Raw genomic sequence first — 27,678 nt, 5'->3', positions numbered from 1 at the left:
TGGGATACAAGATTCTGCCTCAAAATAAATTATTTTGAAAAAAAAAATACATTATTAAAATAAACACCTCCACAATCATTCCAGTCAGTGCAGCCACAGGAGATAGGAAAATTCAATCCAAATTGTTATTTATTCTAAAACTGGAACTACTGTGTCTACATTTTTTGCCAGAATGGTGTAATGAGAACAGGGTAAGAGTTACATATGTAAACAATGACACAGTTACATTTTTAAAAATGGAACCCCTCCCCTCCCCACCCCCGTTTTTTGTTTTTTGTTTTTTGTTTTTTTTTACTGGCCACTTCCAAGAATGCTTTACAGGTTGTGCAAAAACATTTACAGGCTCCATGTGGTATTTGTTTGTTTGTTTTTTTAAACAAGTTTTTCCAACTACAACTACAACAGACATCTGATAAAACACTAAACAACTCTTCTAAGGAAAACAAAACCAGGGATTCCTCTTAATACCATAATCTACAACCCACACCTGCCCCAATAACATTTCTTTTCATAATAAAAACACAAGACAGAAACAAAATGCAGACATCCACTTTGATACAGGAGACCTCCTGAACAAACCCAACAAGGATGTGGCAGTTTCATTCTCCATTCAACTAGAAAAACAGCTTTTTAAAAAGAGGACTTTGACTTTTCTGGTGTTGTAAACCAACAGCGAGTATACTCTCTAACCCCTGTTGCCCCAAACTTCAGTGTTAAGTTTTTGCCCTTCTTATGGCTCCATCACCTAGAATCCAGGTCACAGACACTGTAAGTGTTACTTGTTGGAGGACTAACATCTGAAGGGACAGCTTCTGCCTCTGGAAATTAAGTTTCCTATTAAAACATAATTTTGTTCTAAGGGGATTGATTTCTTTGGGCTCCAGTTTCTATCTTTTTGCCCTGACATTATAAACAGTGCTTTCTCAAACTCCCTTTATAATACCAGTGAGTTACAAAAGATGCATGCAGTCATTCCACCCACTGCCACACACAAATCCATTGTGGCACCATAAGGGACAAGTGCAATAGAAAAGACACAGTATAAGCAAGCTTATCTCCTTCCAGGCTCCACTACAGCCTTGGAAAGAGGTCCTTGAGCAGAATGATGTGTCCTAACAAACCAGAGACTCAGAATGAGGTCTGCACACCCTGAGAAGCCCTGCATGGAAAGGACATCAGGACAGGTGAGACCCAAATCTCACCACAAATTTAACAAGAGAATTGCTCAGACAAGGAAGTGGAAGTGAAGTATGTCCTAGTAACTCAGCCCCGAGGTTTTCTCACCAGGAAGTGCTGTAGGATGCTGTTGCTGAGTAAGCTTTTAGCTAAGCAAGATAATGATTTAAATTGAAGATCAATATTGAAAGAGCAGTGCTATATCCAGCCCACATTCTTGAACCCAGCGACCTGTAGCTGTTCTGTCAAGAACTGGGAGGGTGCTGTTAAAGTTACAAACTATATGATCCCAAATGAAGTCTCTTGATGAGAGGCCTCTCTAGGGACTTGAAGGGAAGCACCCTTGAAGGAATCCTGTTTCAACAAGTTGGGAAAAGGTGTTTCCTTGCACACACCCATACACACATTCACATAGTCTTCCCAAGTTCCTGCAGCCTAATTGAGCTGCCTCCTATCCCCAACCCCTTTCTACTCACTCTCTGCATATCAAAACAAAAACAAAAACAGCAGCAGGGCAGAGCCCCCCACATTGTATAAAATAGATGCAATTCTCAGCACCTGGGCCTGATAGCCCACACCACAGGATTCACCTATATACATATCCTGATGCAGTAAACAATGTCTTGCTGCATTTCTGTGAGCTGAAACCCTGAGAATCATTCCTTCCCTCACACTTGTAAGAGGCAGGCAATATTAGTAAATGATTCCAGAGATCTCTTGCCTCTATCAACTCCAAAGACAGAGACTAGGGACTGGCAAATCACTATCTTCAGACTAAGGGCTGTGTTCCCACCCTCCTCCAGACTTTATAGGAATTTACTGAATATAATATGGACAGGGACAAAGTATTCTGCTCTCCAGTACCCGAGAGCTCCCGTGCCCCCTTGGCCTGGGAATCCTATATAATAGAACCACCCAACTAGCAGTCTCTGTGCCTAAGGCACAACAAAGTGGACAATCTATTGATTCTATAGCCCAAGAGGGAAAGGTTGGTAAAGAAAATACAAGCAGTTAGTTGGTGCAAGTCAATGATAACAGCCAATTGTTTATTTCCACTGCCCTGGTCATAGGCACTCCCTCTGCCCCTGCTCCTGTTGCCTCTGTTCCCACTCCTGACTGCTAGCAGAATTCCCTCATGCTGTTCCCCTTCTCCCCACACCACTCTCCCTTACTGGGCTACCAATCCAGCTGTCTTTGAATGCTGGAGGGTGTCATTTTTAGTTCTTTTCCTATCCAGCTACAGGGTACAGAATAGGCAGCTCTAAGTGCTGCTTTCTGTGCAAATGTTTTTTTGATTACAAATAACCTAACTAGGTTTGAAATGTTTTATAGAATAAGACAATATTTTTTTCAACAAACTTTAAAAAAAATGTACAGTTTTGTTTCCACTCCTCCCTCCCCCACCCCTGCTTGCACACCCTCCCCCCAACCACCCCTCCCTGGCAGCTCAGCCCCACCCCGACAGCCCCTGTTTTCCTTGGTTGTGTTTTGGGGGGTGCCTGGCACCCCCCCCCAGAGACTCAGCTTCATGGCTGACAGGCGAAAACAGCAGGGGCTTCACCGATACCCTTGGTAACCGTAGTAATTCCTGTAGTATCGGTCTCTGTCCTGTTGGTGGTGGTAGTAGTAATTCTGCCACTAGAAGAGAGGGAAACCCCATCACTTAGAGCCAGAGCTGGCTGAGGATGAGGAGTACTCTTCCACTCATCCAGCTGGTCCCGTCCCCTTCACCCTCAATCTACTCCAAGATAATACTCACATCCCGGTTGTATTGTCTGTAATAGTCTCTGTATCTGTTGTATTCATAATCTCGACTGTAGAATCGTTCATAGTCACCCCTGTATCGATCATAGAAATTACGGTAGCCCTGAGGAAGGAGAGAGAGAGGAGTGGTGATGTATATAGGTCTTCAGAAGCATAACCCCAGTTTCCCATTACTGAACAAGACATATTTCATCTAGACACTATAAGCAGGGTAAATTCTTTTCCCAGGTTAAATTTTTCCAGATGAACATAGTAAGTGGGCAAAACCCTAAAGCCCTAAGAAAACAGCCCAAACCCCTCTGCTCCCCCAAGTCAATAGGAATGGCTTCACAGCCCAGAGGGAGGAGCAGAAGGAGAGCTGCACTCACCCCTCTGTTTCCAGACTGCCCCCAGTACTGCTGCCCGTAGGCCCGGTTGTCGTAGCCTCGGCGCTGCCCGCCCACTGGAAGAGAAATGGAGAGGGCGCTCAGACAGCTGGCATGGGGTCCTGGCTCCACATCTGAGTGGAAATCAAAAAGCTGGAGCCAAAGGCAATACTAGGGGAGGAGGGGCTTGCTCTGGCCAGGCTCACACCCTGTTAATTAAAGTACCAGCCAGGATCCTTTATTAAAAGAGTCTGAGAGGGGAGGGCACAAGAATAGACACAAGAAAACAAAGCCACCCTGCTTCTGAAGCTCCCAAAATCCTGTAAAAACGTTTTAGATGACAAAAGGATACATGGCAGAGTTATAAATATGAATAAAAACTGCCATTCACAAGATTAGACTCTCAGCCCAGAAAGGGATCTGAGGTGTCATATAGCCTATACCCATCACTGTACAGAAAGAAAACAAAATCTGCATTACTCAAAGCTAGCAACCAGTTATTCCTGGTGTCTAAGACACAGCTAGCACTAACCACCCACTGACTTACAGTTGCACACACATAAACACATACTTTAAAAAAAAAGAAACAATTATAAATATACACTGGGGATTTAACTAACTAGACAATCTCAGGGAAAATTAATTCCACTAGAAACTAATACTCTAAAATGAGGGAAGAATGCATTCACTTTTGTTTGCCCAATTGGATTGAGTTGATAAAGCATCAAGAGATCTTAAGATGAGACTTAGACCTCACTGTGCATCATTAAGACTGTACTGAAGTAGGGAATCAACGTGCTGGCTGGCATGGAAGCTAGGCACATGATGAGGCACGGTACTGTTTCAAGGAAACATTTCTGCCCCACCGTAACTGTCTTCTGGCTGAAAGATTATGGGGAAAGCATACGAAGCAGGGGGTAAAGGGCACAAGAAGAAGTAAACTTCATCAGGGAGGCTGCTCACTGTGGGCAGCCAGGTGTCTAGGACTCACCATAGCCTTGGCCTCGGCTTCGGTTCTGCCGGTTTCTCTTGTTGCGGTTGTTCCGGCGGTTTGTCCGCTTCTCAGAGGGGGGCAGCAGCTTCCTTGCTTCCTCCTTGTATTTAGTAACAATGGGCTGAGCTTCCTCTTTTTCCAGCTCCCCATATGTCACCTCATCCATATAGTCGCATTTCTCAGGCAGAGAGAAGTTGGCTATAAGAATAAGAGAGAAGCTTGTGGGCCTAGAAAGTGCACAGACAGGGTAAGAATGCATGAAAATCTACCAGAGGAAGTATACTTTAGTTCTTGGTGGTTTGGGGGAATCACATCAGGGCTTTGTAAATAAATGTCCATCAAGTGCTCTCTCACTGAGCTATATCCCATTTTGACACTTAGTTGTAAGGCTAGCTAGCCTTAATTGCCTTAGCTTCTTGCTCCTTCAGGAATAGCATTTACAGTTATGAGCCAACACTCACAGTTATTATTTATTTCTTGAGACAGGAGCTTTCTACTGTCTCACTATGTACATCTGGTTTCGAATTCAGAGACTTAGCTCTCTGATGGGATAAAAGATGCACCAGGCCCAACTTATAATAGTTATTAATAGTATATGTAAATCACACTATTCCTTCACAGAATCTAGAGTTCACCATTCTTCTGCTGGCGCCCTGCTCAGTGGTGGGATTTCAGAAGTACACAGGGTTCCTGGCTTGCTATCTGGGTTTGTGAGTATTAGGATCGAAACTCCAGGCTTCATACTTATGAAGCCCTTGTGAAGGGCTGAGCCAGGTAGCAATTGTGTTTTTTGGATATAAGGTCTCATGCATCTCAGGGTGAGTAATGGCCCTTTCTGCTTCTTGCCTTCTGCAAAGTGGGATTACAATTATAGCTGCTGCTGCTACCATACTTTGCTTCTCTATTCAGCCCCCCCCCCCCGTTATAATAGTTTTAGTATGTATAACTCAGGCTGGACTTTCGCTTGCTATGCAAATTGTGCCCACTTCAAACTCAAGATCCTCCTGCCTTACCCTCCCCACAAGTAATAGAACAACAGGTCTGTTCATCACAGCAACCCAAGCCTAACACTTTTAAATCTTAACTTAGTAATGCTCTGTCTAAAATGTGCTAGGATCATACCAGCTCACCCTCAAATAATCAAACTAACTGCTTTTTTGGGACATAGTCTCATGTAAGCCAGGCTGGCCTGGAATTCCCTTATACACTTGACGATGATCTTGATCCTCCTGTTCCCAATCTCATAAGCACTGAGATTACAGGCAAGTGTCACCATGACTTTTCCTCTTTTGTAAAGGCAGGATCTGTTTATTTAGCCCAGGATGACCTAGAACTCGCAACAATCTTCTTGCTTCAGCCTTCTGAGTGCTAGACAAGTGCTACTATGCCTAAACACAAACTTCCTTTTCCCTAAATTCAACAGCACGAGATGTGTGAATTAGAGTTACAAGTTCTTAAGTAAGCCATAATAAATTTGCAGTGAGTTACCAGGACTGAAGGAACACAGGTTAAATGTAACGGAGAGTTTCAGTGTTACTTAGATAAAAACTTAAGTCTCGGGAGAGATAACTCAGTAGTTGAAAGCATCTTCTTATTCTTGTAGAAGACCCAGGTTCAGTTCCCAGCACCCATACGGTGGCTCATAATCATCTCTAAATGGAGTTCAGAGGCTCTGATGCCGTCGTCCAATTTCCAAGGGTACCACCATGCACACATTTAATACATATACATATATTAGGCAAAATACAGAAATAAAATAAGTAAACTTAAAGAGAGGGAGTGAGGGAGAAGAATGTGGTCCTATGTAGCCTGCCTGACCTATAACTTCCTGTCTAGACTAGGGTGATTTCAAGTTCACAAAGACATAACTGTCTCTTCCTCTGCTGGGATCAAAGGCAAGCACCACCCACGCCAGGCCAAGAAGTAACATGATTAGAGTTTCAAGCTGGGGCTGAGGGTATAGGTGGGGGATCACACTTGCCTTGCATGTACAAGGCCAAGTGTGCATGTACAATTCCCAGCAAAACCCACTCCATATACACAGATAGTTACCCAAAGAGGCTAAAAGCATCTACTTGCCAGTAAAGGTCTCTTGTTTATCAGTTATACACGGTGGCCAAGTACCTCATCTGCCTGTCTCTGGACTGCAAGTTCATAGACTGTGCCATAGTGAATTTTATCTCAATTATGACTCTCAGATGAATCCAGTTATCGCTAGTTTATAAAACTGCACTAAATTCCTCCAAGTGCCTGACTATTTGCCAGGGGATGGTATAATTAATTCTATATAAATTCAGATGCTCCAGATCATAGATGTGGGAATTGAGTTTCCAGAGCCAGCAGCAGTTCACAGGGTAAGTGGGGTGCCATAAGCTAAAGATAACATGATGAAAAATATGATCTAAGGAGAAGGACACAAAGCAAGACCATCAACACAGTTAACACTGTCTTGAAAGGACAGTACACTCCGGCAAATATCAAATCAAGAAATTAAAGCAAAAATGAAAACAAAGCATAAACCTATTAGCATACCAGAAATCAAAGCATGGGAGAAAGACAACTTCTATCACTACTGTAATTTAATTTGAACCCTAACAATCATCTTTGCCATTTTCATGGAATATCAATCTTAATTTTAACATTTTAGTTATGAGTGGTTTCATTCCATATGCTGATATTTCCCAATGACTAGGCAGTGCTGGACAGATAAGTATTTATTTAATAAATAACTGATTCAAGTCCTTCCTTCATTTCAAATATCTTGTTTGGATTTAAACATCTCATTTGTCATCCTTCCATTCTGAGATAGTATCTCATTTAGCTCAGCCGAGCCTCCAACTCCATATCCTCCTGCCTTCATCTCCCAAGTACTGAGATTAGAGGCATGTATCACCCTGCTTTTTTTCCCACCCACGATATGGTGCTACTGTGCCATCCAGGCTGGTCTCTCCTAATTCATAATCTTCTTTCCTGAAAATGTCTCAAGTGCTGGGATTACGAGCATGTACCAGGAACTGATATTTATACCCTTTCATTAGTTTATCCAGTGGTTGAATCCATTAAACTGCTCTTAAATGTCATTTTAGATGTGGAGAGTCAACCTCTTGGTGATAAGAGGTTCTAGCAGGGTTGCACTAACCAAGGAATGGATTCTCTAATCCATGAAATTTTAGCCCACCTTTCATCTCCAGCATTATAGACTCAGGCACATCATCTCCCTCCACTTCTTTCCTCAACTCCAGCCTTTTCTTCCAGTCTTCCTCATTAGGAACAACTACCACCACTTTCCTGGAGAAGGTCTTGAACAGCAATAACTTCCTTCGTTGGCCAGAGTTGTACACATTACACTAGTAATAGGAGTAATAATGTGTTTAAGGATAAAGGTCATAACTCAACTTACAATAGAATACTTTATCTTCTATAACTGAAGCATCGAATTAGAAGTCAATACACAATTTCCTTTAATAATAATCACTCAGTATTATTGCTTTGTGGTAATCAGGATCAAACCTAGGACTCTGCATATACTAGAGACTGCTCTACCACTGAGCTATAATCCCAGCTCTCCCTTGATTTTTGAGATACTACTTGGCAAATATCATTTCACATATCAGGAAAACTGAAGTTAGAGAGGTAAAAGTCTTGGCCAAGATTGAAAATATAAGTAAGCCAGGATTGAGGAATTCAATGAAATAAATGAATGAATCCAAATCTCCTTCCCTCCCCCTATCATCTGAGTCCAGACACTTTCAGTAAACCATGTAAGTTCAAATACATTACATAACTCACAAGCAGACAGTCATTAGGTAACCTGAGTCTATTCCATAAATCAGTTCTACATGTGTATCCCAGTCTGACTCTAAAAAAGATACAAAATTTTCATCTCTGGAACTCCTTTTTTTTTTTTTTTTTGGTTCTTTTTTTCGGAGCTGGGGACCGAACCCAGGGCCTTGCGCTTCCTAGGTAAGCGCTCTACCACTGAGCTAAATCCCCAGCCCCTGGAACTCCTTTAAAACCAGATTCCTCTTGAAATGTCTGCATACCTGATCGAGAATAAAGTTCCTCTTTGACCGTGAAGCAATCTGGACCAGCTTACTAAGGCACTGGGAGGCTTGCTGAACTAAGAGGTCTCGACTCTTGGGGTCCATCTCTGGCTCCTCAAGCCCCTTCATCTGATGAGTGAGAAATACAAAGAGTTACACAGCAAGGTCAGGCATCTAAAAGTCACTGTTCAAATTCTACAAGGGTCACATGAACTCATCACACTGTCAATTTCCTGTATCAGTCACTTCCAAAAAACCTGGATTTATTCCAGATTGCATGTTTGCAGAAATTTGACAATCCAGGAAGGGTGGGGCATATCTTAACACACTGGCAGTGTGTGGCATCTTTGTTCTCACACACTTCAAAGACACCCTCCATCCCGAAGAAAAGGCTATCAGAGACTTGCAGTCTCTACGGCAGACACCGCAGCGGACTAACCATCCCTCACTACCCCTCAGCAACTGACCCTCATTTGTGTGAGCACAGTCTCAGCTCCCAGGACGTTGTATCTTTTCTCGGGGTTCTCTTTTGCATATTTCAGTGCCCACTGGGTCTTTCCAGATCCAGGAAGTCCCACCATCAGAATCACCTGCAAGTAAAAGAAACAGAAATAAAATAAAAAATTGATTTTATAAAACCCAATTTTCTTTTTTTTTTTTTTTCCTTTTTTCTTTTTTTCGGAGCTGGGCACCGAACCCAGGGCCTTACCACTGAGCTAAATCCCCAACCCCAAAACCCAATTTTCTATAGAAAATAATTTCCCTATCTAAGTTTGACAGTAATTTTAAAATACACTTGAAAGCACATATCCACCACTCTTCTAAAGCATGAACCCTATACGTCTGCATACCTCACACTCCTCTATGGTCTTGGGAGGGACTGCAGTCCGCACACGTTCCTCAACAGGTACAGCATGGATGAACACAAACTCTTCTGGTGGTGGGAAAAAGGGCTCCTCCTTCTGACCAAAGTTTAATTCTATGACACAATTTTTGCAAAGGACATGGGGTAGAAGGGCTCGATCTCCTAGAGATTCCTTGCTGATTCGGAATGCCACACCCAGGTCTTCTCCATTTTTGGAGAAGGAAAGTTCAACTTCTCCTGTCTCAAAATTCTACAAGGACAAAAAGCACAAGAGCACTTACAGGTTGACAGGTATTAAGGAAAATGAAGTCTTACCGCTTTTTTTAATGTTGGGAGGATGGACAGATGGGTCAGAGAGTAAAGACACTTGTCACCATGTATGATATCATAAATTTAGTCCCTAGAGCCCACAAAGTAGGAGAAAACTGTTCTGACCTCCACATATACACTTTGATATGCACCCTTCCCCACAAATAAATGTAGAAATAAGCAAATAAGTGAATGCTGGGGCTATTGCACATCTCAAATAACCAAGCAACGCATCAAATACATAAAAGACAGCAGTTGGTAGGAAGCATAGCTGAATACTCTTAGTCTTTTATCTACCCTTTGCTACAAATCCACAATTTTCAGGAACACTTACAGCAAAACAGCCAATAACATCATTTTCCCCAAAGGTCTGGCCAAATTCCTCAAATTGCCCATTCTCTGCCTTGAGTCCTCTTCCATCAAAACCATAGGAGAATTCATCTTCACCTAGAAGAGGCAACAATCAATTACCAATCTGCAAAGTTTCCACAGAGTAAGCAACATGGTAACAAACACAAACAAGAAGTTACAAAATAACCTTACCAAGCTGAGAACAGGAGAAATCAATAGACCACCCAACTCGAAGGAGGGAGACTTCTGTGCAGCCTTCTTTCATTGGGAGATTCTGAGTTACCTGGTCAAGTCAAAAAAATGAACTCTTAGGTTTAAATTCTATAATAAATGCAAGTACAAAGTCTGAGTTACAGAGATAAGATTTGTATACAAAGTGGAAAAGAAAAACAAACAAACAAAAACCAACCACCCACCTCAGCTTAATACTAGAAAAAGAACTTTTACCAAACTTAAACCAAAGTTGTGGGCCTGGGAATATAGCGCAGAGGTACAAGTGCCTAACTGTACAAGGCACCAAGATCCATTAGATAAAACACATAAAACACACAATAAAACAAAGTCAAAAGGGCTGATTTGTTCAGTGTAAAGGGTGTGTTCAAGCAGGGTACCCTTTTCTGAACTAATGAAATGCTGATAGGAGTCTAATACACAGTTTAAATTAATACATGGTTTTCAAGAATGACTTACCGGGGTTGGGGATTTAGCTCAGTGGTAGAGCACTTGCCTAGCAAGCGCAAGGCCCTGGGTTCAGTCCCCAGCTCCGAAAAAAAGAAAAAAAAAGAAGAATGACTTACCTTGGCCTCAAAGCATACTTTTCCCTTTGTTACTCCATAAGTACTTCTTGCCCCAGACCAAAGGGTAGGGAATTTTTCTGAGAAAAGTGGCTGGCCTCCATATCGGTCTTTGCTTATTTGAAAATGGAGATCCGAGGTATCTGTTAAGAAAGAAAGATGCAGGGCTGGAGAGATGGCTCAGTGGTTAAGAGCACTGACTGCGGGGTTGGGGATTTAGCTCAGTGGTAGAGAGCTTGCCTAGGAAGCGCAAGGCCCTGGGTTTGGTCCCCAGCTCCGGAAAAAAAAGAACAAAAAAAAAAAAAAAAAAAAAAAAAAGCACTGACTGCTCTTCCAGAGGTCCTGAGTTCAAATCCCAGCAACCACATGGTGGCTCACAGCCATCTATTAATAAAATAAATAAATCTTAAAAAAAAAAAAAAGAAAGAAAGATGCAGCTGATTTACTACAATGTTCAATTCTGAAAAGTGCTGAGCAAATGGATATATATACTGTCCAAGTACCCAAGCTATGAAGTTTTACTCTTAAAAATCATTTCTAGATCACTCCAGAGTTAATGTAGGAGGATCACAAGTTGGAAGCCAGTCTGACATACACAACAAAGCCCTTGCTCAGAAACCACAGCAATCTGCTTCATACATACACGTGTCCAGGTTCACAAGCGTCTGATCCTCCTCTTCATCTTTTGCTTCTTCTTCTGGAGGTGGTGGGGACTTTGAGCTACAGGTAGAGGAGAGTAAATGCAATATAATCAAAGCTACCTTCTCTTTGAGTTATTTGTGTGGCACTGTCCTTTTAAACTATCAGTGAATTATCAAATTCCAGCAGACAGTTTCTTTCAGTCAATGAGAAAAGGGAATAGGATTTTCCATCATAGATTTATTTACTCTAAAACTTATGCCTATAAAGACCTAGTCCAGTTTTCAATCCACCCCTCCTTCCACACTGTAATCAACAACAGGGATACCAAAAGCAGAGCAGACACTCCCATCAAGGGAGTGTTTCCCTCACCGGCTGTGGTAAGCCTCCTCTCGGAATTCATAGTAAGCTCGGCCATGTTCATCCTTCTCATCCCGCTGTCTCTTTACCCCCCGCCGCTCACCATCTGAGCCTGCTGGTTTTGACTTTTCACTATCTTGGTCATCTCCTACAAAAGGGAGGGAAAGAAAATCAGTAGTTTTTATTTTGGAGCATAGAATGAGCTCAGAACTAAGAGACTCTGAGTAAACTTAAGGAAAATGAGGCTATATGATTGAGACAGTGTTCCTATTATACCCATGTTTTATTTCCAAAATTATTGGTTAAGATGGGCGGGGGGTGGGGTGGGTGAGATGGAGGGAAGACCACCATGGGCTAATTAAATTGGGCAATTTTTCTTTTCTTTTCTTTTTTTTTTTTAGGTTTATTTACTTATTATATACATCATAGCTGTCTTCAGACACACTAGAAGAGGGCATCGGATCTCATTACAGATGGTTGTGAGCCACCATGTGGTTGCTGGGATTTGAACTCAGGACCTCTGGAAGAGCAGTGGGTACTCTTAACCACTGAGCCATCTCTCCAGCCCTTGGGCAATTTTTTGATTCTATATTTATCTACTCCAATAGGTGAATTTCGATTCTCATGGCAAGTACTTAAGGACTATTTTCTAGCACTTTTCAGCAGCTACGTGACACAGAACCCTCACATTTTCTTTAAGAGACTACCTTTTCTACGTTAAAATGCACGGCCTTACAATGACAGGTGTATTTTTAATAGGAACTTGAACCCAGAGAAACTCTTAAGTCACAAGCAACCCATAAATAACACTGCATCTTTACTGCATGGAGTTTGGGGCAGGAAGGTGGTGTTGTATATTTAGTAACATTCTTTTTTTGCTACTGTTGTTTTTTTCTAGACAGGGTCTCACTATGTAGTTTCTGCTTGTCCTAAAACTCATTATTTAGATCAGACTGGCCTAAAACAGAGATCTGCCTGCCTCTGCCTTCAAGTGCTGGCATTGAAGGCCTGTGACACCAAACTTGGCAGCAACACTCTTTACAAGGAAACACATGAAGTTTTTTCTTAGGCTTTAATGTTTTGTAGGCTTACGTGTTTGTAACAATTCCACTAAAACTCTCCCTTATCCTTCAATGCTTTTTATCTGCTATTTGGGATAACACAAATTAAGAGTTACGTAATAGGATTTCGGTCCCAGGACATCAGACACAACAAAACTCCAAACGCTATACTTTGTGAATACATTTCAACTTTATAGTACTAACAGCCAAAACAAAAAACAGTACAAAAAGCCCTAAGGCAAAACAAACAAACAAATCCCCCTATTTGAAAGTAGACTCAGAAGCAGCTCTCCTTCCTCTGAAAGACACTCTATAGATTAGCTCTAACCATGCACACATTTCAAAAGGATAAAGGTCATTAACTCCTGTGGGAAGTCTCCACAAATCTTGTACCACAAGCATCCCTCAATCATTTCAGCTCAGGAAGTTAGGAGCCTTAAAGGCTCCAGTGTAGAATAAGTGTATAAATATGCTTATTTACAGACTGGGCAGGACAATTAAAATAAAAACACAACAGGGACAAAGTAAAAAGCCCCAGTCAAGTAACTAACATATTACTAAAAATGTTACCAGCCTAAGAGTTTCTCTTTGCTAGTTAATGATTAAACCCAAGAGACACTCACTCACTCACTCTCTCTCTCTCTCTCTCTCTCTCTCTCACACACACACACACACACACACACACACACACACACACACACACACACACACACACTGTCTCCTACCGCTTAAGCAGGAAGGGACAAGGTTAGATATACAGTCTCTTTGAGGACTAACGTAGGTTTGACAGAGCAGCATTTCACGGACTGTTTATTGCTTAACATTTTTAAGGTAAGGAACGAACTGTCAGGTAGGCTGAAGGCTGAGGTCCCTTGTAGATCGCCACATTTTCCAGCATATTTTCGGCAAAAGGTATTCAGCCAAAGTGGGGGTGGGCACCAGAAGATTGATCTACAGGTAGTCCGAAAGCAATACACCAATACACACCAGGTACACACACACACCCATCCACTAACACCAAGGAACCACGTTAGGCAGGAACCTCCCTCCTGCAAACAGCGGAGAGACAAGACGTCCAAACCCTCAAAAAGATGGGCAGTGGATGAAAGCCACCTTCCCGGGAGAAACCCATCAGCCACTAGAACAGTGCACTTTCGGGCAAGTGCAAACAAGGAATCAGATAGCGTGGTGCAGGGTGGGGTGCTAGATCCGAGACGCACCCGGCAGGTTGGAGCCGGGCTCTGCTGCCAGTTCCTCACCTTGTTCCTCTACGGCCTTGTCACCCGGTGCCTCGGATCCGGGAGTCTCGTCTCCGCTCCGTTCCTCCGGCCCGTCTTCCTCCCCCTTGCCGTTGTCATGCTCTTCGCCACCATTTACCCCACCTGACCCGGCCGTGGCCTCCGCCGGTATGTCGGAAGCTTCGGGCTCGGCCTCCATGGCTGACGTCTCCGGGGGTTCCGGAGGCGGCGGCGCGGCCTGGCCCAAAGCCTGAGCAGGTGGTGGCTCCTCGTCTTCTTCCTCAAGCAGCGCCTCCTCGTCCTCCTCCTCCTCCTCGTCGTCCTCCTCCTCGTCCCCGCCCGGGCCTCCGCCCGACGCGGCCACAGGCCGAGGCTCCGCCTTGCAGGCCCCGCCGGGCCCGGCCCCACCAACGCCAGCCTCGTCCTCCAACATCTCAGCATCCAGTGCCTCCTGAAGCCGCTGAGCCAGATCCATTTTGAGGCCGCGCGAATCCAGGCCCCGCCGCTGAAGCTCCGACCGCAGCTCGGTCACTTTCAGCCGCTTCACCTCCATCGCCGCCGCCGCCTCCTCCGCCTCCCGCCGCCTCCTCCCCTGCGAACTGTCGACCGAGCCCGACCGCGCAGGCGCCGCCGCCCGCCTCCGCCTCCCGCGCCAGCACTGAGCCCGCGCTAGCAAGCGCACGCACACAGAGGCAGAGACCGCGCTGTTTTCGCGGCGTGTTTGTGTCGCCTTCCTCCTGCCCTGCCCCTTTCGGCTCACTGAGCCCAAAACAAGACAGCGAGGAGCAGCTTCCGAGACATTCAGTACTCCACTGCCGGGTAGTGCGCGCCGAGGACGACAGAGTTCCTTCACTCCTCCTCCCTCCTCTTAGAGATCCGGGCCAATCAGCGAAGGCGACATAACCGCGCAGCCGCACCGAGGCCTGAGGCTGGCTGTGGCTCAAGTGCCTCGTAGCACGGAAGCGTGCGCGCGCTCCTCTTTCCGTACTTCAGTTGTAGGCTCTACGCAGTCGCGCCAGGGCCCCGCCCTCCTCACGTCTCTTACTTCCTGCCTGCTCCCAATTGCCGGAGCACCTTAGGTCTTACTGGATGTCCTCCTTTACTTATTCTTTGACTGCTACTTCTGAGACTAGTAACCGAAGACAAGCTGGAGGGATGGGTAGTGCAGGGTTTTCGTAGCTAGTCAGTAAAGACCTTTTCAGCACCGAGGGAGAGAGAGCAATGTCGGGACCTCTTTCTGTGCTTAAACATCTACCCAGCAACAGAGGCGCCAACCTCACCCTTTCCCTCTCTCATTGGCCAGCTTGAATCGTAGTCTGTTGCTCTGATTGGCCATCCGATATCGTGCAGCTTTTTTTCCTATTGGAGAAGTAGCCGGGAATTTTTTTTTTCCGGGTTGGTCCGCTGGGGAGGCGGGGCCGGTTCTGCGGGATTACTTTTCTAGACTCCATTCTGATTGGGTGGTATGACGCAATGCGCGCGCCCCATTAGATGCTAAACTGCTGGCCAGTCTGCTCTTTTCCTCTCAGTGCTCCTGCACTTAGGCCGAATTCCTGGAGGAGTCTTCCGGGCTTGGGCCTCTGCTGTGGCGCTGTTGTTGGGCACGGTACTTACGGCCTGTTTTTCTTCACCTGTGGACTGGAGACTCAGGCCTCACTCACTTCGGTTCCTCAATAACAGCAGAACCATCAGCAAATGTTTGTTGGATAAGGACAAATAAAAAGGTTGGAAAGGAGCGAAGCCTTTTTGACTTGTTTCAGTTGTTCCCGCCTACTCCATCTTCTTCCAGGTCAGGGGGTGTGCCTCAGAGAAAGAAGGAAATGAATTTTGCGGGCGGTCACACACTTCGAACGTTTAGTCCGGGCCTTTGAATATTCCTAGAGTCTATAATCACGCCGGGATCTCTTCTAATGGAACTCATTTGCTCTATGGCTTCACTACCCTCACATCATTCCTTTTTTTAGTTTGCGGAACTTCTGGAAACTGAAAACTACCACCGTAAGATAGATGGGACTAGTAAAAACAGCAAAGCTCAAATCCTTGCGAGCCTCTTGAAGGAGGGTAATTTTCTGCTTACAAAATCGATGCCCTAATCAAATAATTTGGTCCCAACACTATTCCCTCAGTTTCTCTTTCATTTAACAGTCCCAACAGTCATGGAGAAGCGCCTTCAGGAGGCTCAGCTATACAAGGAGGAAGGAAACCAGCGCTACCGGGAAGGGAAGTACCGAGATGCTGTGAGTAGGTACCATCGAGCTCTTCTTCAGCTGCGGGGTCTGGACCCAAGTCTGCCTTCCCCTATACCCAATCTGGGACCTCAGGGCCCAGCGCTTACACCGGAGCAGGAGAACATACTGCACACCATCCAGACCGACTGCTACAACAACCTAGCTGGTACGTGTGGGACTGGAGGGTGGGCAGAGCATCAGGACAATATCACAATGGTGGCGCCTGCCTTTAATCTCGGTACTCAGGAGGTAGAGGCAGTTCGAATACAGAGCGAGTTCCAGGACAGTCAGGGCTACCCAGAGAAACCCTGCCTCAAAAAGCAAAACCAACAAAGAAGATAGAATCGGGAAACCCTGCGAACATCGGAAGATGTTCTTTTTCCGATGCCACCTGGTTATTTAGCAATGAGTTGAAACCTGTTTCCAATCTGTAGAGTACTCTTAAAGCAGGCAGGATTTCTCAAATCTCACCTGGAGAGTTTGTGAAATTACTACTTGCTGGGCTCTAAACCCCAGATGTCTGGATTTAGAGGACCTAAAAGGGGGGGGGGGGGGACCTACCAGTGGGTTTATCTAGAGAAACGTTGCTAACACCTGGAATTTCAGCACTGGGGAAGTCCAGATAGAAAAATGGCTTCAAATTTGAGATCCAGACTAGCCTGTGATGTGTGGTGGTGATACCCTATCTTTTTTTTTTTTTTTTTTTTTGGTTCTTTTTTTCGGAGCTGGGGACCGAAGGTGATACCCTATCTTAAACAAGTAAGAATAAATTGAAAAGTGGAAATAGTCATAGTCCTGGGGATGTTCCATTTAAGAAAGGATGGTTACACAGGACTCGTAGATGTGCCGTTTATGACATAGAATATCAGGTGTTTAGGTCACTACCCAATGATCTAAGTGTCAACAGTTCTTTCAGACTAGTCTAAGGAAGCTGTCAATATCTAATAACAAGTAGATTTAAGATTACACCCAAACAGTCTTAATTCCCAGAGCTTCAATGTTTATTGCAAGATTCTGTGCCCTGGGGCTGGGGATTTAGCTCAGTGGTAGAGCGCTTACCTAGGAAGCGCAAGGCCCTGGGTTCGGTCCCCAGCTCCGAAAAAAAGAAAAGAAAAAACAAACAAACAAACAAACACCCCAGAAAATGTACTAAGGAATTTGCCAAAGATCAACTTTCTTAGAGAAGTCTTCAGTAATCAAGCAACAGTTTAATCTTTCTTACTCTGGAGCAGTTTTATTTTCTTCACCGTGTAATTTACAATTTCGTTAGTTTGTGTATACTTCCCACTTTGTGGTGCCATGGCCATATTTAATCATTGCTTGATCTCAGTTGCTTGTCAATAGAAATCAGTGAAGCCTTATATCCTAGAGTACTTTCCCTAAGCTGGTAAAATCCTGCCTCAAAGCTGGGGCCCAAAGGTAGGTTAGGACAATAGGATTGAGTGCATTACATCTTATCTAGTGTCATCACTAAGCTGTTAAAACAGATCCCTCCTCTCTAAGACCGCTTCCTTGTAATGTCAGTGAAAAGAATCTCCTTTGTTTCATGGGTTGTTGCTGGCTTTCCTACCTCAACCAACACACCGCCCCCTCTAATGGGAGGCATCACTGAGAGATATTTCTCATGAAATTTATCTCAACACATGACGAGATGTCCCATCAAGCCCTCTCGGACCTTGGATGCTTTAGCAGAGGATCAGAGTTCAATTCCCAGCACCCACATGGTGACCTACAACTATCTGTAACTTGAGCCCCAAGAGATATGATCCCCCCGCCCCATCCCTTTTTATCTCCTCAGGCTCTAGGCACACATAGTTCACATGCAAAAAGAGAGGCAAAACACTTATACATATATGAGTGAGTGAGTGAGAGAGAGAGAGAGTGTGTGTGTGTGTGTGTGTGTGTGTGTATACACAAACATAAAATCATCAAGATTCCTGCCTTGTTCTCTTTACTCTTTGCTCCTACTTTAATATCTGATCATACTCTGTGCTTGGTAAACTAGTTATCAGTTGAAATATTGAAGCTAAAGTGCTGGATTAATTGATCTGTGGAGAATCCCCATGTAAAGCCTGCTTGGTTAGGGGTGTTGTAGCAGGGATGGAAACATATTTCAGGCTTGTTAATGACTTTGTTATACCTGAATCTCTGCCACCTGTACATGATTTTGTTGTGTCCTTTTGTAAGTGTCTCTGGGTATGTGCACTTGTCAAGGCAGATGCCTATGATGTCCAGAAGAGGGCATCAAATTCCCTGGAGCCACTGTTACAGCAGCCATCCAATGTGGGTGCTAGAGAGCAAACTTGGGTCCTCTGTGAGAGGACCACTGAGTCATCATTGCATCCCCTTTACTTTTATTTTTGGTGGTTGTGGAGATTGAACTCAGAGCTTAAATATGCCAGGCATAGTCTACTGAGTCACAACCATCCTTTAAGGCAGAACATTGTCTTGAATGTTGCTTCCTCCAAGTCCATCTCCAGTGACACACTTCCTCCAACGAAGCACCACGCCTCCTGATCTATCTCAAGTAGGGTTACTCTCTGATGACTAAGAATTCAAACATATGAAACTTCAAGGGCCATTCTCATTCAAACCACCATACCGAGGAGAACCTTGAATTCTTAATCCCCCTGCCTCTACCTCTTAAGAGTTTGGATTATAGGTATGTACCACTGTGCCATGTTAGAGTTTAAATTAATGATGATGATGATGATGATGATGATGATGATGATGATGAAGAAGAAGAAGTATGGGAGCTGCAGAGATGGTCTACCAGTTACAGAGTCCTTACTGCTGTTGCGGGGCACTTGAGTCTGGTTTAGCACCCACACAGCAGCTCATAGTCATCTGTAACTCCAGTTCCAGGACCTGACACCTCTCATGACCACTTTTGGCTCCTGCGTGCATATGACCCAGATTTATATACAGACACACAAAATGAAATAAATAAACTTTGTGTTTATTGTGTATGCACACATACTCAAGCATGACATGTTACACACGTTGTGAATGTCAAAAGAAAACTTGTATGAGTCACTTCTCTTTCTCAGGAATCAAATGCAAGTCATCAACCTTGGTAGCAAGAGGCTTTACCCACTGACCCAGCTTGCCAGCCAAAACTTTTATATCTCTAGTTTCTAGATGAGGGTATGGATCTGGGAGACACTTAAGCATTGGTTGAATAAATAAATATTGGGGAATGCCTTGAGCTGGGCAGTGGAACCTCCTATGTAATAAGCCCTCCTTATCTCTCCTTTTACCTTGGCCCATTAGCCTGTCTCCTCCAGATGGAGCCAGTGAAGTACGAACGAGTGAGGGAATACAGTCAGAAAGTCTTAGAGCGACAACCCGAGAATGCCAAGGCCTTGTATCGGGCTGGAGTAGCCTTCTTCCATCTGCAGGACTATGACCAGGCTCGACACTACCTGCTGGCTGCTGTCAATAGGCAACCTAAAGGTGAGTGAGTGAAAGGGACGTTAAGGAGATGAGGATATATAAAATTGTCAGTGCAAAGAAGTGATCAGTGATTAAAATGACAGTGCTAATTGCTGTGGTCTGACATTACACACTGTACTCTTGTGTCACTATATTCACATACCTATCACTACAGCTATTGCAAATCCAACAGAAGGGGTCAGGATGGATGGAGATTGTGTGTGTGTGTGTGTGTGTGTGTGTGTGTGTGTGTGTGTGTGTGTACATTTCAATCCTCGGTGTGCATTGCATAAGAAGCAGATGTGGTGTGCACGCCTGTGATCTCAGCAGCACTTGGGAGGTAGAGGCAAGAGGATCAGTGTCCTTTCATTATACAGGGAGTCTGAAGGTGACCCTGTCTCAAAATAAAACTTTCTTATTCTGGGTAGTGGTGGCGTATGTCTTTAATCCCAGCACGTAGAAGAAGGCAGAGGCAGGCAGATCTCTTGAGATTTAGGCCAGCCTGGTCTACAGAGTGAGTTTCAGGACAGCCAGGGCTACACAGAAAAACCCTGTCCCGACAAAACAAAGCAAACCAGAAAAACCTATTGAGGTAGTAACCCATGAAATGGCAGCTTTAGTTTAACTTTTTCAGTTTATTGGGTTTTCTTTCTTTTTTTAAGACCTATTTTTAAGTATACCAGTGTTTCACCACCTATGTACTCTTTACCGTTTTGTTGGTGTGTGGACCTGGAAGAGTGGGACCTAAAAAATGAGGTCACTGAAATTTCACTCAGTAGCTACCTTCACTAAGAGTGTTAAACAATTTATACTCTGAGGGCTAAGAAGAATCACATGAGTAAGGTGTTCAATTACAAGGACGAGCCACATGTGGCAGAAACCCATGTATTTTCCACTGAGGCACATAAACACAGTAATAGCCTGCTGTAGTGAGTGATTTAAAGTAAACGCTCTCCTGTCCACCAGCCTAGGAGGGCGCAAAAGCACATTCCAAGAGCAATTCCTTGTTTTTGAAGAAACTGAGATCACAATACTCGTCTTATTTTCTTGGAGTTTTCTCACAGCACTCAGAATTCCTCCCCTCACACTTCATTCTTGGACTGTGTTCCAACACTATAGCTGTGCACCATATGTGTGCCTGGTGCCTTTGGGCCGAAAAGGCAGTCATTTAATCTTCTGAAACTGTAATGAGACACCATATGGGTGCCAGAACTGAACCTAGGTCCTCTGTAAGAGCAGCAAGTGTTCTTAATAGCTGAGCCATCTCTCATGCCCTAGTTTTTGTTTTGTTGTTGTTATTGTTTTTTAAAAGAATTATTTATATATATGAGTATGCAGTCCCTGTCTCCAGACACACCAGAAGAGGATGCCAAATCCCATTACAGATGGTTGTGAGCCGCCATGTGGTGCTGGGAATTGAACTCAGGATCTCTAGAAGAGCAGTCAGTGCTCTTAACTGCTGAGCCATCGCTCCAGCCCCTCCTGCCCTAGTTTTTAACTGTTTTTAAGATAGATAATAAGTCCCAGGAAGGAGCAGGGAAGGTGGTCTGAAACTCTCAGCTGAGGAGCTCTTGGCCCTTGATAGCTGTTAGAAGAGGGAGAGTTAGTTTCCCATAATGAGGTGATCCCGTTGTAGGTCAGCCACACTCCAGGACAGGCCCCATACCCAAGAGTGGTTGGTCAACTCAAACTCGGGACTAGTTGGAGTTGAGGAAGAAGAAAACTCAAACTTGTATGGGGAGGGTGTCAGGGAGGGTGGAGTCAGCCAGATAGATCTGGGATGAGTTGGAGATTGGGGGCAGGGGGAGGGGCATGGATTAAAATGCATTGTGTAGGGCTGGAGAGATGGCTCACTGGTTAAGAGCACTGCTCTTCCAGAGGTCCTGGGTTCAATTCCCAGCAACCACATGGTGGCTCACAACCATCTATAATCAGTCTGGTGCCCTCTTCTGGCCTGCAAGCATACATGCAGGCAGAAAGCTGTATGATGTATACATAATAAATAAATAAATGTTAAAAAAAATTCTATAAAAATGCATTGTGTAAAATTCTCAGAATTAATACATTATTTTAAAATTATAGCATTTCCTGGGTGGTGGCGATACATATATTTAAGAAAATTTAGGTACATAAAGGTGTGCACATGAACAAGTCTTTCACTTCTGTGGGAATTTTGAGGGTATGTTTTTGGTTGTTGTTTTTTACTTATTTTGTATGTGGTGGAGGTTGAGGTGGTCACAGGCCACAGCACATGTGGAGGCCAGAGGACAGCCTGTAGGAATTGCTTCTCTCCACTATGGGTTCTGGACTCCCTCTGCTCGTAAGCCTGGCTGGACAGCAAATGCCTTTCCATACTGAGACATTTTACTAGTCCATGGTTTTGTTGAGACAGGGTTCTCCCTAGCCTGCAACTGCATCCCTAGTGCCAGCCTCCCTGAGGAGTGCTAGCTTTACAGGAGTTTATTACCTCATACAGAATACTCCTGTGTTCTTGTTTCCACAGGAAAGCAACTATTAGTCCTGTCTATATCCTTAGGAATATTTAAGTTTAAACAGGCATATTCATTAATATTCCCGGTACCAGCTCTATAGGTCAATGGTTTATATATACACAAGCCTGTTTCTGTTCATTTTGCTGTGTTATAGATCACACTTAGGCCTGGCCTGCAAATATTCTACCCCTGTGACACCCTAGCTGGTTTATTCTGCTTGTGTAAAATATCCACTACCACCCTACCCCCTTTTCTGTTTTGCTGCTGGGAACTATACTCAGAACGTTACACTTAGCAGGTACTGCATCCATGTCCTTGTAAGTTAAATTAACTAGTTATCTATTTTGGAGTTTTGTGGGACAGAATTTCACCATACTGCCCAGGCCAGCCTGGAGCCCTATTTATTGCTCAAGCTGGATTGAACTTGGCTGTCTGAGTACTGGAATTGTGTTACTATAATGGGGATTTTAGGAACTTTTCTTTTTGTTCTGTCTCTCCTCTCTCTCTCTCTCTCTCTCTCTCTCTCTCTCTCTGTGTGTGTGTGTGTGTGTGTGTGTGTGTGTGTGTGTGTGTCTTTGTGTCTTTGGAAACAGGATTTCCTGTAACTTAGGCTCATCTCAAATTCAGTTTGTAGCACAGGCTGGCCTTGAACATTTGGTCCTCTTCCCTTCTACTTCCGGGTGCTAGAGTACAGATATGTACCACTATACCACTTAGGAGTTTGCTTTTAAAGCCCCTGCCTTTTCCAGAGTGGGTTAATGGAGCCCTGTAAATGAACTTGGTCATTGTGGCTCAGCATGCTCTCCAGACAGGAGCTGGCCTTTGCTTTAGGTAGTTTATCATTTAGACAGGAGCTGGCCTTTGCTTTAGATAGTTTATCATTTAGACAGGAGCTGGCCTTTGCTTTAGATAGTTTATCATTTAGCTCAGCTAGCTCCAGGTGTGCCCTGAAAAGAGAAGCTCCCGATTGGGAGAATGTCAGATTTGGCACTCAGTTTTCAGTACAGAAAGGAAACTGAAGCAGATGGTAAGATCATTTCTGTGTTGTTGGTTTAACACTGAATATCATGTCGTTCTTGCCTGGATCCCATCACTGAATAAAGCCAAGCATGCTCTTGTGTGTCTGTAATTGCAGCACTTGGGAGGTAGAAGTTAGTAGACCATGAATTTGAGACCAGGTACAAACAAACCAACCCTAACCCTATACAGGTTTTGTTTGCTTGCTTTTTAAAGATTTATTTACTTATTTTATGTTTGTGGTACACTGTAGCTGTCTTCAGACAAACCAGAAGAGGGCATCAGATCCCATTACAAATTGTGAGCCACCATGTGGTTGCCGGGAATTGAACTCAGGACCTCTGGAAGAGCAGTCCATGGTCTTAACTGCTGAGCCATCTCTCCAGCCCCTTGTTTGTTTAATTCACAGTTTTAAGGTGGGTCTGGTGGTAGAAGCAAAAGAATCAAGTGTTCAAGGCCATTTTCTAGTACAGATCAAAATCAAAGCCAGCAAGGGCTACAGGAGTCCTTCCAAAAAATAAATAAATAAATAAATAATGATAACAACTCACAGTGGCATTAAAAATAGAGTTTACTATTGTATATGATACATTCCAGGTTTAGAGAACTAAAATAACTAGGAGTGTTAACAGTGCTCTCTGGTACATTCTGGTCATTATGGTCTGTCTGTAAATGTCTTCTCCATTGTCTTTGAAGACGCCAATGTCCGGCGGTACCTCCAGTTGACACAGTCAGAACTCAGCAGCTACCATAGGAAAGAGAAACAGCTGTACCTGGGCATGTTTGCTTAGTGAAGAAAAAGGATGCTTCTCAACTTGAACTCAAGTGGACAAGTAAAGACCCATCAAGGGAATCTGAGCCTCGGCAAGAGAAATTCACCCTTTACCTCTGACCCAGGTGGATTTGCATTGTTTCCTGTTCTGCACAGCTCTTTGCTACTTAGACCATCTGCATCGTTTATTGTATGTCCCATAGTATATTTGAATGGCTTTCAATCCATGTTTGCCTGGAGAAGTAGACTAGAGAGCATTCATCAACTGTGGGTGGAATTGACTCTATTTGTGGCGTAGACTTACTGAGATGTTAGACACTTTCAGACACAGAGCAGAGGCCAGTGAAGGATGCGACAGCAAGGATTGGCAGAAGGAATCTTCTGCTGTTTCCTCAGATGCCTTTGCTTTTCCTACTGGGATATGGATATATGTAAACAAGATAATTATACATTGAGCCCGAGTACATTTATATTAAAGATTTCAATTAATAATTTTAGGGCTAAGAGTGTAGCTCAATGTTAGATGGCTTGCCTAGCATATATAAGGCCCTGGGTTTGATTCCCCAGTGCTGCAAAACTAACCAACTAACAAGAAAAGAATCAAACTTTTGTTATTTAAATTATTATCTCTTATACTCCTTTAATATTTCAGACACATTCCGGTTTTTCCCCCCATAAAAGTATCTTCTTTCTAGGCAGGCATGATGGTACACGCCTGCAGTTCAAGCACTTAGGAGTCTGGGACAGTCACAAATTCAAGGCCAGCCAGATCTTGTTTAATTCCCCTTTCTGTTTTTTTGGTTTGCTTTGTTCCCTCGTAATTTCTAGTTCTTGCTGTTACTTGAACTCAGATCATGGACATAGTACAACTTGTTTGTCATTAATTTATTCTCTCTCTTTTTTTTTAAACTTCTGGAATGAATGTCTGGGATACATGAAACCCTGTTTTTAGCACTTCAATAGTTAAGACTATTTACTAACTCTGTCCTTGTGCCAAGAAGGAACCCCAGTGTTGGTGAGTTTTCCCTGGGTGTGTGTTTATATATGGTGCTGGAGTTTAAACCCACCTTGCACATACTAGGCAAGCATCCTGTCATCAAGCTACACAGCTAGTCCCACAGTATTTTCTTTTGCATTTCAGAAAGTATTTCTCTGTGTAGCACTGGCTAGCCATATCTTAATATTTACTAGATACATTTCTAAAGTGTGTTCACTTTTCTGAAAGGCATTCCTTCTTGAAAGTGTACCGTAATAAAGCATGGTAGAACTGTTTCCTTCTCAGCTGTCACTCTGTCTTGTAGGAGCTCAGGGCCTCACAGAGGAAAGACATTACAAGGGAAGTTGTTTATTACTTAGTGTTTTGGAAGCACCTGATAGAACCCTTGAAGAAGCTGTGTCACTTATGGGTACAAATCTAGGGTTGTCCTGCCTCTGGCATTTCATCTATTGGTGGCTGCTTTGTCATTCTGTTTACTCTGGATTGTGTTTATGTCATGGATGCCAATTAGTAGCTAGGACCACATAATAGGCCTCTACCTTTATAAGTAGAGATAATAAGCATGTGTCTCTAGCCATCATATAATCATAAGCCAAATAAGTTCTTGGGATGGGATCAACTAGTTATTAATAACACCTGAAACACTCCTAGTACTCTACACTTCTTTGTTCCTCCCCATAATTTAAATAATACATCCAACAAGATAAAAGGTTTTCTACCAAATCTAAAAAAAAAAAATCCAAGGACAGAACTAAGTAAAGTAGACTATTTTATCTTCCAAATGTCTTAAACTGCTAAGGTTAGCATATGTCTGTGATCTCAGCACTCAGGAGGCTGAGGCAGGAGGATTGCCTGGCCAGTCTGGGCTATATACTGAATTCCAGACTAGCCAGAGTTATCTAACAAGATCATGTCTTAAAAATCTCAGATGGGGGGTTGGGGATTCAGCTCAGCCGTAGAGCGCTTACCTAGGAAGCGCAAGGCCCTGGGTTCGGTCCCCAGCTCCGAAAAAAAGAACCAAAAAAAACCAAAAAAACAAAACAAAAAAAAAAAAAACCTCAGATGGATTGTGAATCCTGTCACATTGTTAGAAACCCATTTGAAGTTTCTACTCAGTAATTTTCCATGTATAATCTCAACGCTACCCCTTGATATATAAATATCCACTTGTCTAGCCGAAGTCAATTAGGTCCGCTCTCTGCCCACTGCACAACCTGGTTGCTGAGGTTCCTGTGCCATGACTGCCTGAATGGTCGAATGGTCTGTTTCCCATGCTTTGAAAAATTAGTTAAAATCATTGTCATCTTGCATGCTTCACTTCTTCAAAGCTGGTTTTGCTTCCTGGTTGTTGTGTAAAAATTTGATGTTAAAGGAAGCTATCCACTACATCAATGAGAAAAAAATAAAGCTGATATTCACAAATGCATCTTAGAAATGTATTTTGTTGATCAATTTCTCAGCCTTCCTCAGAGGTAGCATAGTGTCAGTTCTTATTATGAAGCTCAGTTTCCAACAGACACTTTAAGGCACAGAACAATAAAACCAAACCTGACATAGGTCTTGAAGAGGTCTGATGAGCTGACATTGTGAATTGGCCTCAGAGGATCCCTAAATATCTATGTTCAGAAGTTTGTGGAGGGAACAGGGTCCTAGCTTTACCAGGCTTTAAGCATTTCCAACAAGATTTGAAAATTTTGAGGGAAGAGAAATTCTATGTGAAGGGACACACATAAAGGGCAGTTTGAGGCCATATTTCCCAAATGAGACCCACTCTCTTCATAGTTTCACCTCAAGTTCTAGATACATATTATCTGTGTTAGTGTTTAGTCAATGTGAGGGTTGGTACAGATTAGCTTTGCAGTAGAGCTAAGCTAACTCTTCTGTTGCCTAACTCGCCCAAAAATTATTTTAATATAAATTTCAGTTTTTAATGTTTCTGTAGTCTTGCCTGCCCTTGATCTCATAGCAGTCCTCCTGTGCTGGCCTCCTAGGTGCTAGGATTATAAGCACAAACCTGCACACCAGCTATCTTTTATTTGTGTGCATTAGTGTTTTGTCTGCTTGTGGTATGTCAGTGTGTGAGGGTGTCAGACCTTGGAGTTACAGATAATTGTGAGCTGCCATGTGGGTGCTGCAAATTGAGATTGGGTCCCATGGAAGAGCAGTCAGTGCTTTTAATCTGCTGAACCATCGCTCCAGCCCCACTAGGCTATCTTTACACACTGGTTCTTCCTAAGTTGCCCAGGCTAGCCCAATCTGTTGAGCTCAAGTGAATCAGCCTGAGCCTTCCAAGAAACTAAAACTACTGGCAAGTTCCAGTCACTTGCCTTTAAAAATGAAGGTGTATTTACTTATTCATGGGTTCTTTTTCTTTCTCCTTCTGTGCTAGGGCCTTATGAATGCTAGGCAAGTACTCTCCCACTGAGTTAGACTCTGGCCCTCTGACTTGTCAACTAAGTACTGGCCAAAGGCTATGACCTGAGTAACCCAGTAGTGACTATTACTCAGGCTGTCTAGAGAAACTACATCCTTTGCATAAGGACACTGCTCTTTACTTTGAGGAAATGATATTCTAAAGACAGCGTATTCTTTTCAACCCCACCCTCCACCTTTTAAGTGAGAAATCAATAACCGTAAAACCTACCCTTTTGAAGGCAGCTGATTCTAACAGGCATTTTGATAATTACTGTAGGAAAGATGGAAAGATGGTGTTGCGCTTGCCTAGAACAGCTTTTACTATTTATACCTATACTTTGCCGTCTTGGGAGGAATTAAGGC

At 43.6% G+C, this 27,678-nt stretch overlaps 2 protein-coding genes across 9 annotated transcripts; one reads left to right on the top strand and one right to left on the bottom strand.

The window, feature by feature from the left end:
- Positions 1-111: 111 nt before the first annotated feature.
- Positions 112-14,818, bottom strand: Hnrnpul2 (heterogeneous nuclear ribonucleoprotein U-like 2). Of its 2 annotated transcripts, NM_001305220.1 has the most exons (14): positions 13,981-14,605; positions 11,673-11,808; positions 11,305-11,381; positions 10,665-10,804; positions 10,060-10,150; positions 9,851-9,963; positions 9,194-9,457; positions 8,810-8,932; positions 8,343-8,471; positions 7,478-7,646; positions 4,297-4,497; positions 3,309-3,382; positions 2,936-3,043; positions 2,687-2,814 (listed from the first exon to the last, which is right to left on the bottom strand). In NM_001305220.1, the coding sequence occupies exons 1-14, from the start codon at positions 14,510-14,512 to the stop codon at positions 2,734-2,736; spliced, it is 2,238 nt and encodes a 745-aa protein (NP_001292149.1). In that variant the 5' UTR covers positions 14,513-14,605; the 3' UTR covers positions 2,687-2,733. The 2 variants fall into 2 exon arrangements, 1 of the variants encoding a protein (NP_001292149.1); XR_015626933.1 differs by lacking the exon at positions 3,309-3,382 and having other exon boundaries at positions 112-2,814; positions 13,981-14,818.
- A 630-nt stretch (positions 14,819-15,448) lies between these two features.
- Positions 15,449-26,326, top strand: Ttc9c (tetratricopeptide repeat domain 9C). Of its 7 annotated transcripts, none has more exons than XM_087563531.1 (5): positions 15,449-15,683; positions 15,924-15,989; positions 16,137-16,353; positions 19,461-19,643; positions 23,828-26,326. In XM_087563531.1, exons 4-5 carry the CDS (start codon positions 19,475-19,477, stop codon positions 23,920-23,922), a joined length of 264 nt encoding a protein of 87 aa, XP_087419657.1. In that variant the 5' UTR covers positions 15,449-15,683; positions 15,924-15,989; positions 16,137-16,353; positions 19,461-19,474; the 3' UTR covers positions 23,923-26,326. The 7 variants fall into 7 exon arrangements, with proteins under 7 accessions (XP_087419657.1, XP_087419628.1, XP_087419646.1 ...); XM_087563502.1 differs by having other exon boundaries at positions 15,924-16,020; positions 16,105-16,353; XM_087563520.1 differs by having other exon boundaries at positions 15,449-15,748.
- The last annotated feature ends 1,352 nt before the right edge of the window (positions 26,327-27,678 follow it).

This window comes from Rattus norvegicus, chromosome 1 (assembly GCF_021556685.1).
Source record: "Rattus norvegicus strain SHRSP/BbbUtx chromosome 1, alternate assembly SHRSP_T2T, whole genome shotgun sequence".
In the NCBI taxonomy this organism is placed as follows: Eukaryota; Metazoa; Chordata; class Mammalia; order Rodentia; family Muridae; genus Rattus; species Rattus norvegicus.
Note: the sequence above shows the minus strand (reverse complement) of the source record. Positions and strands in the feature narration are given on the sequence as shown.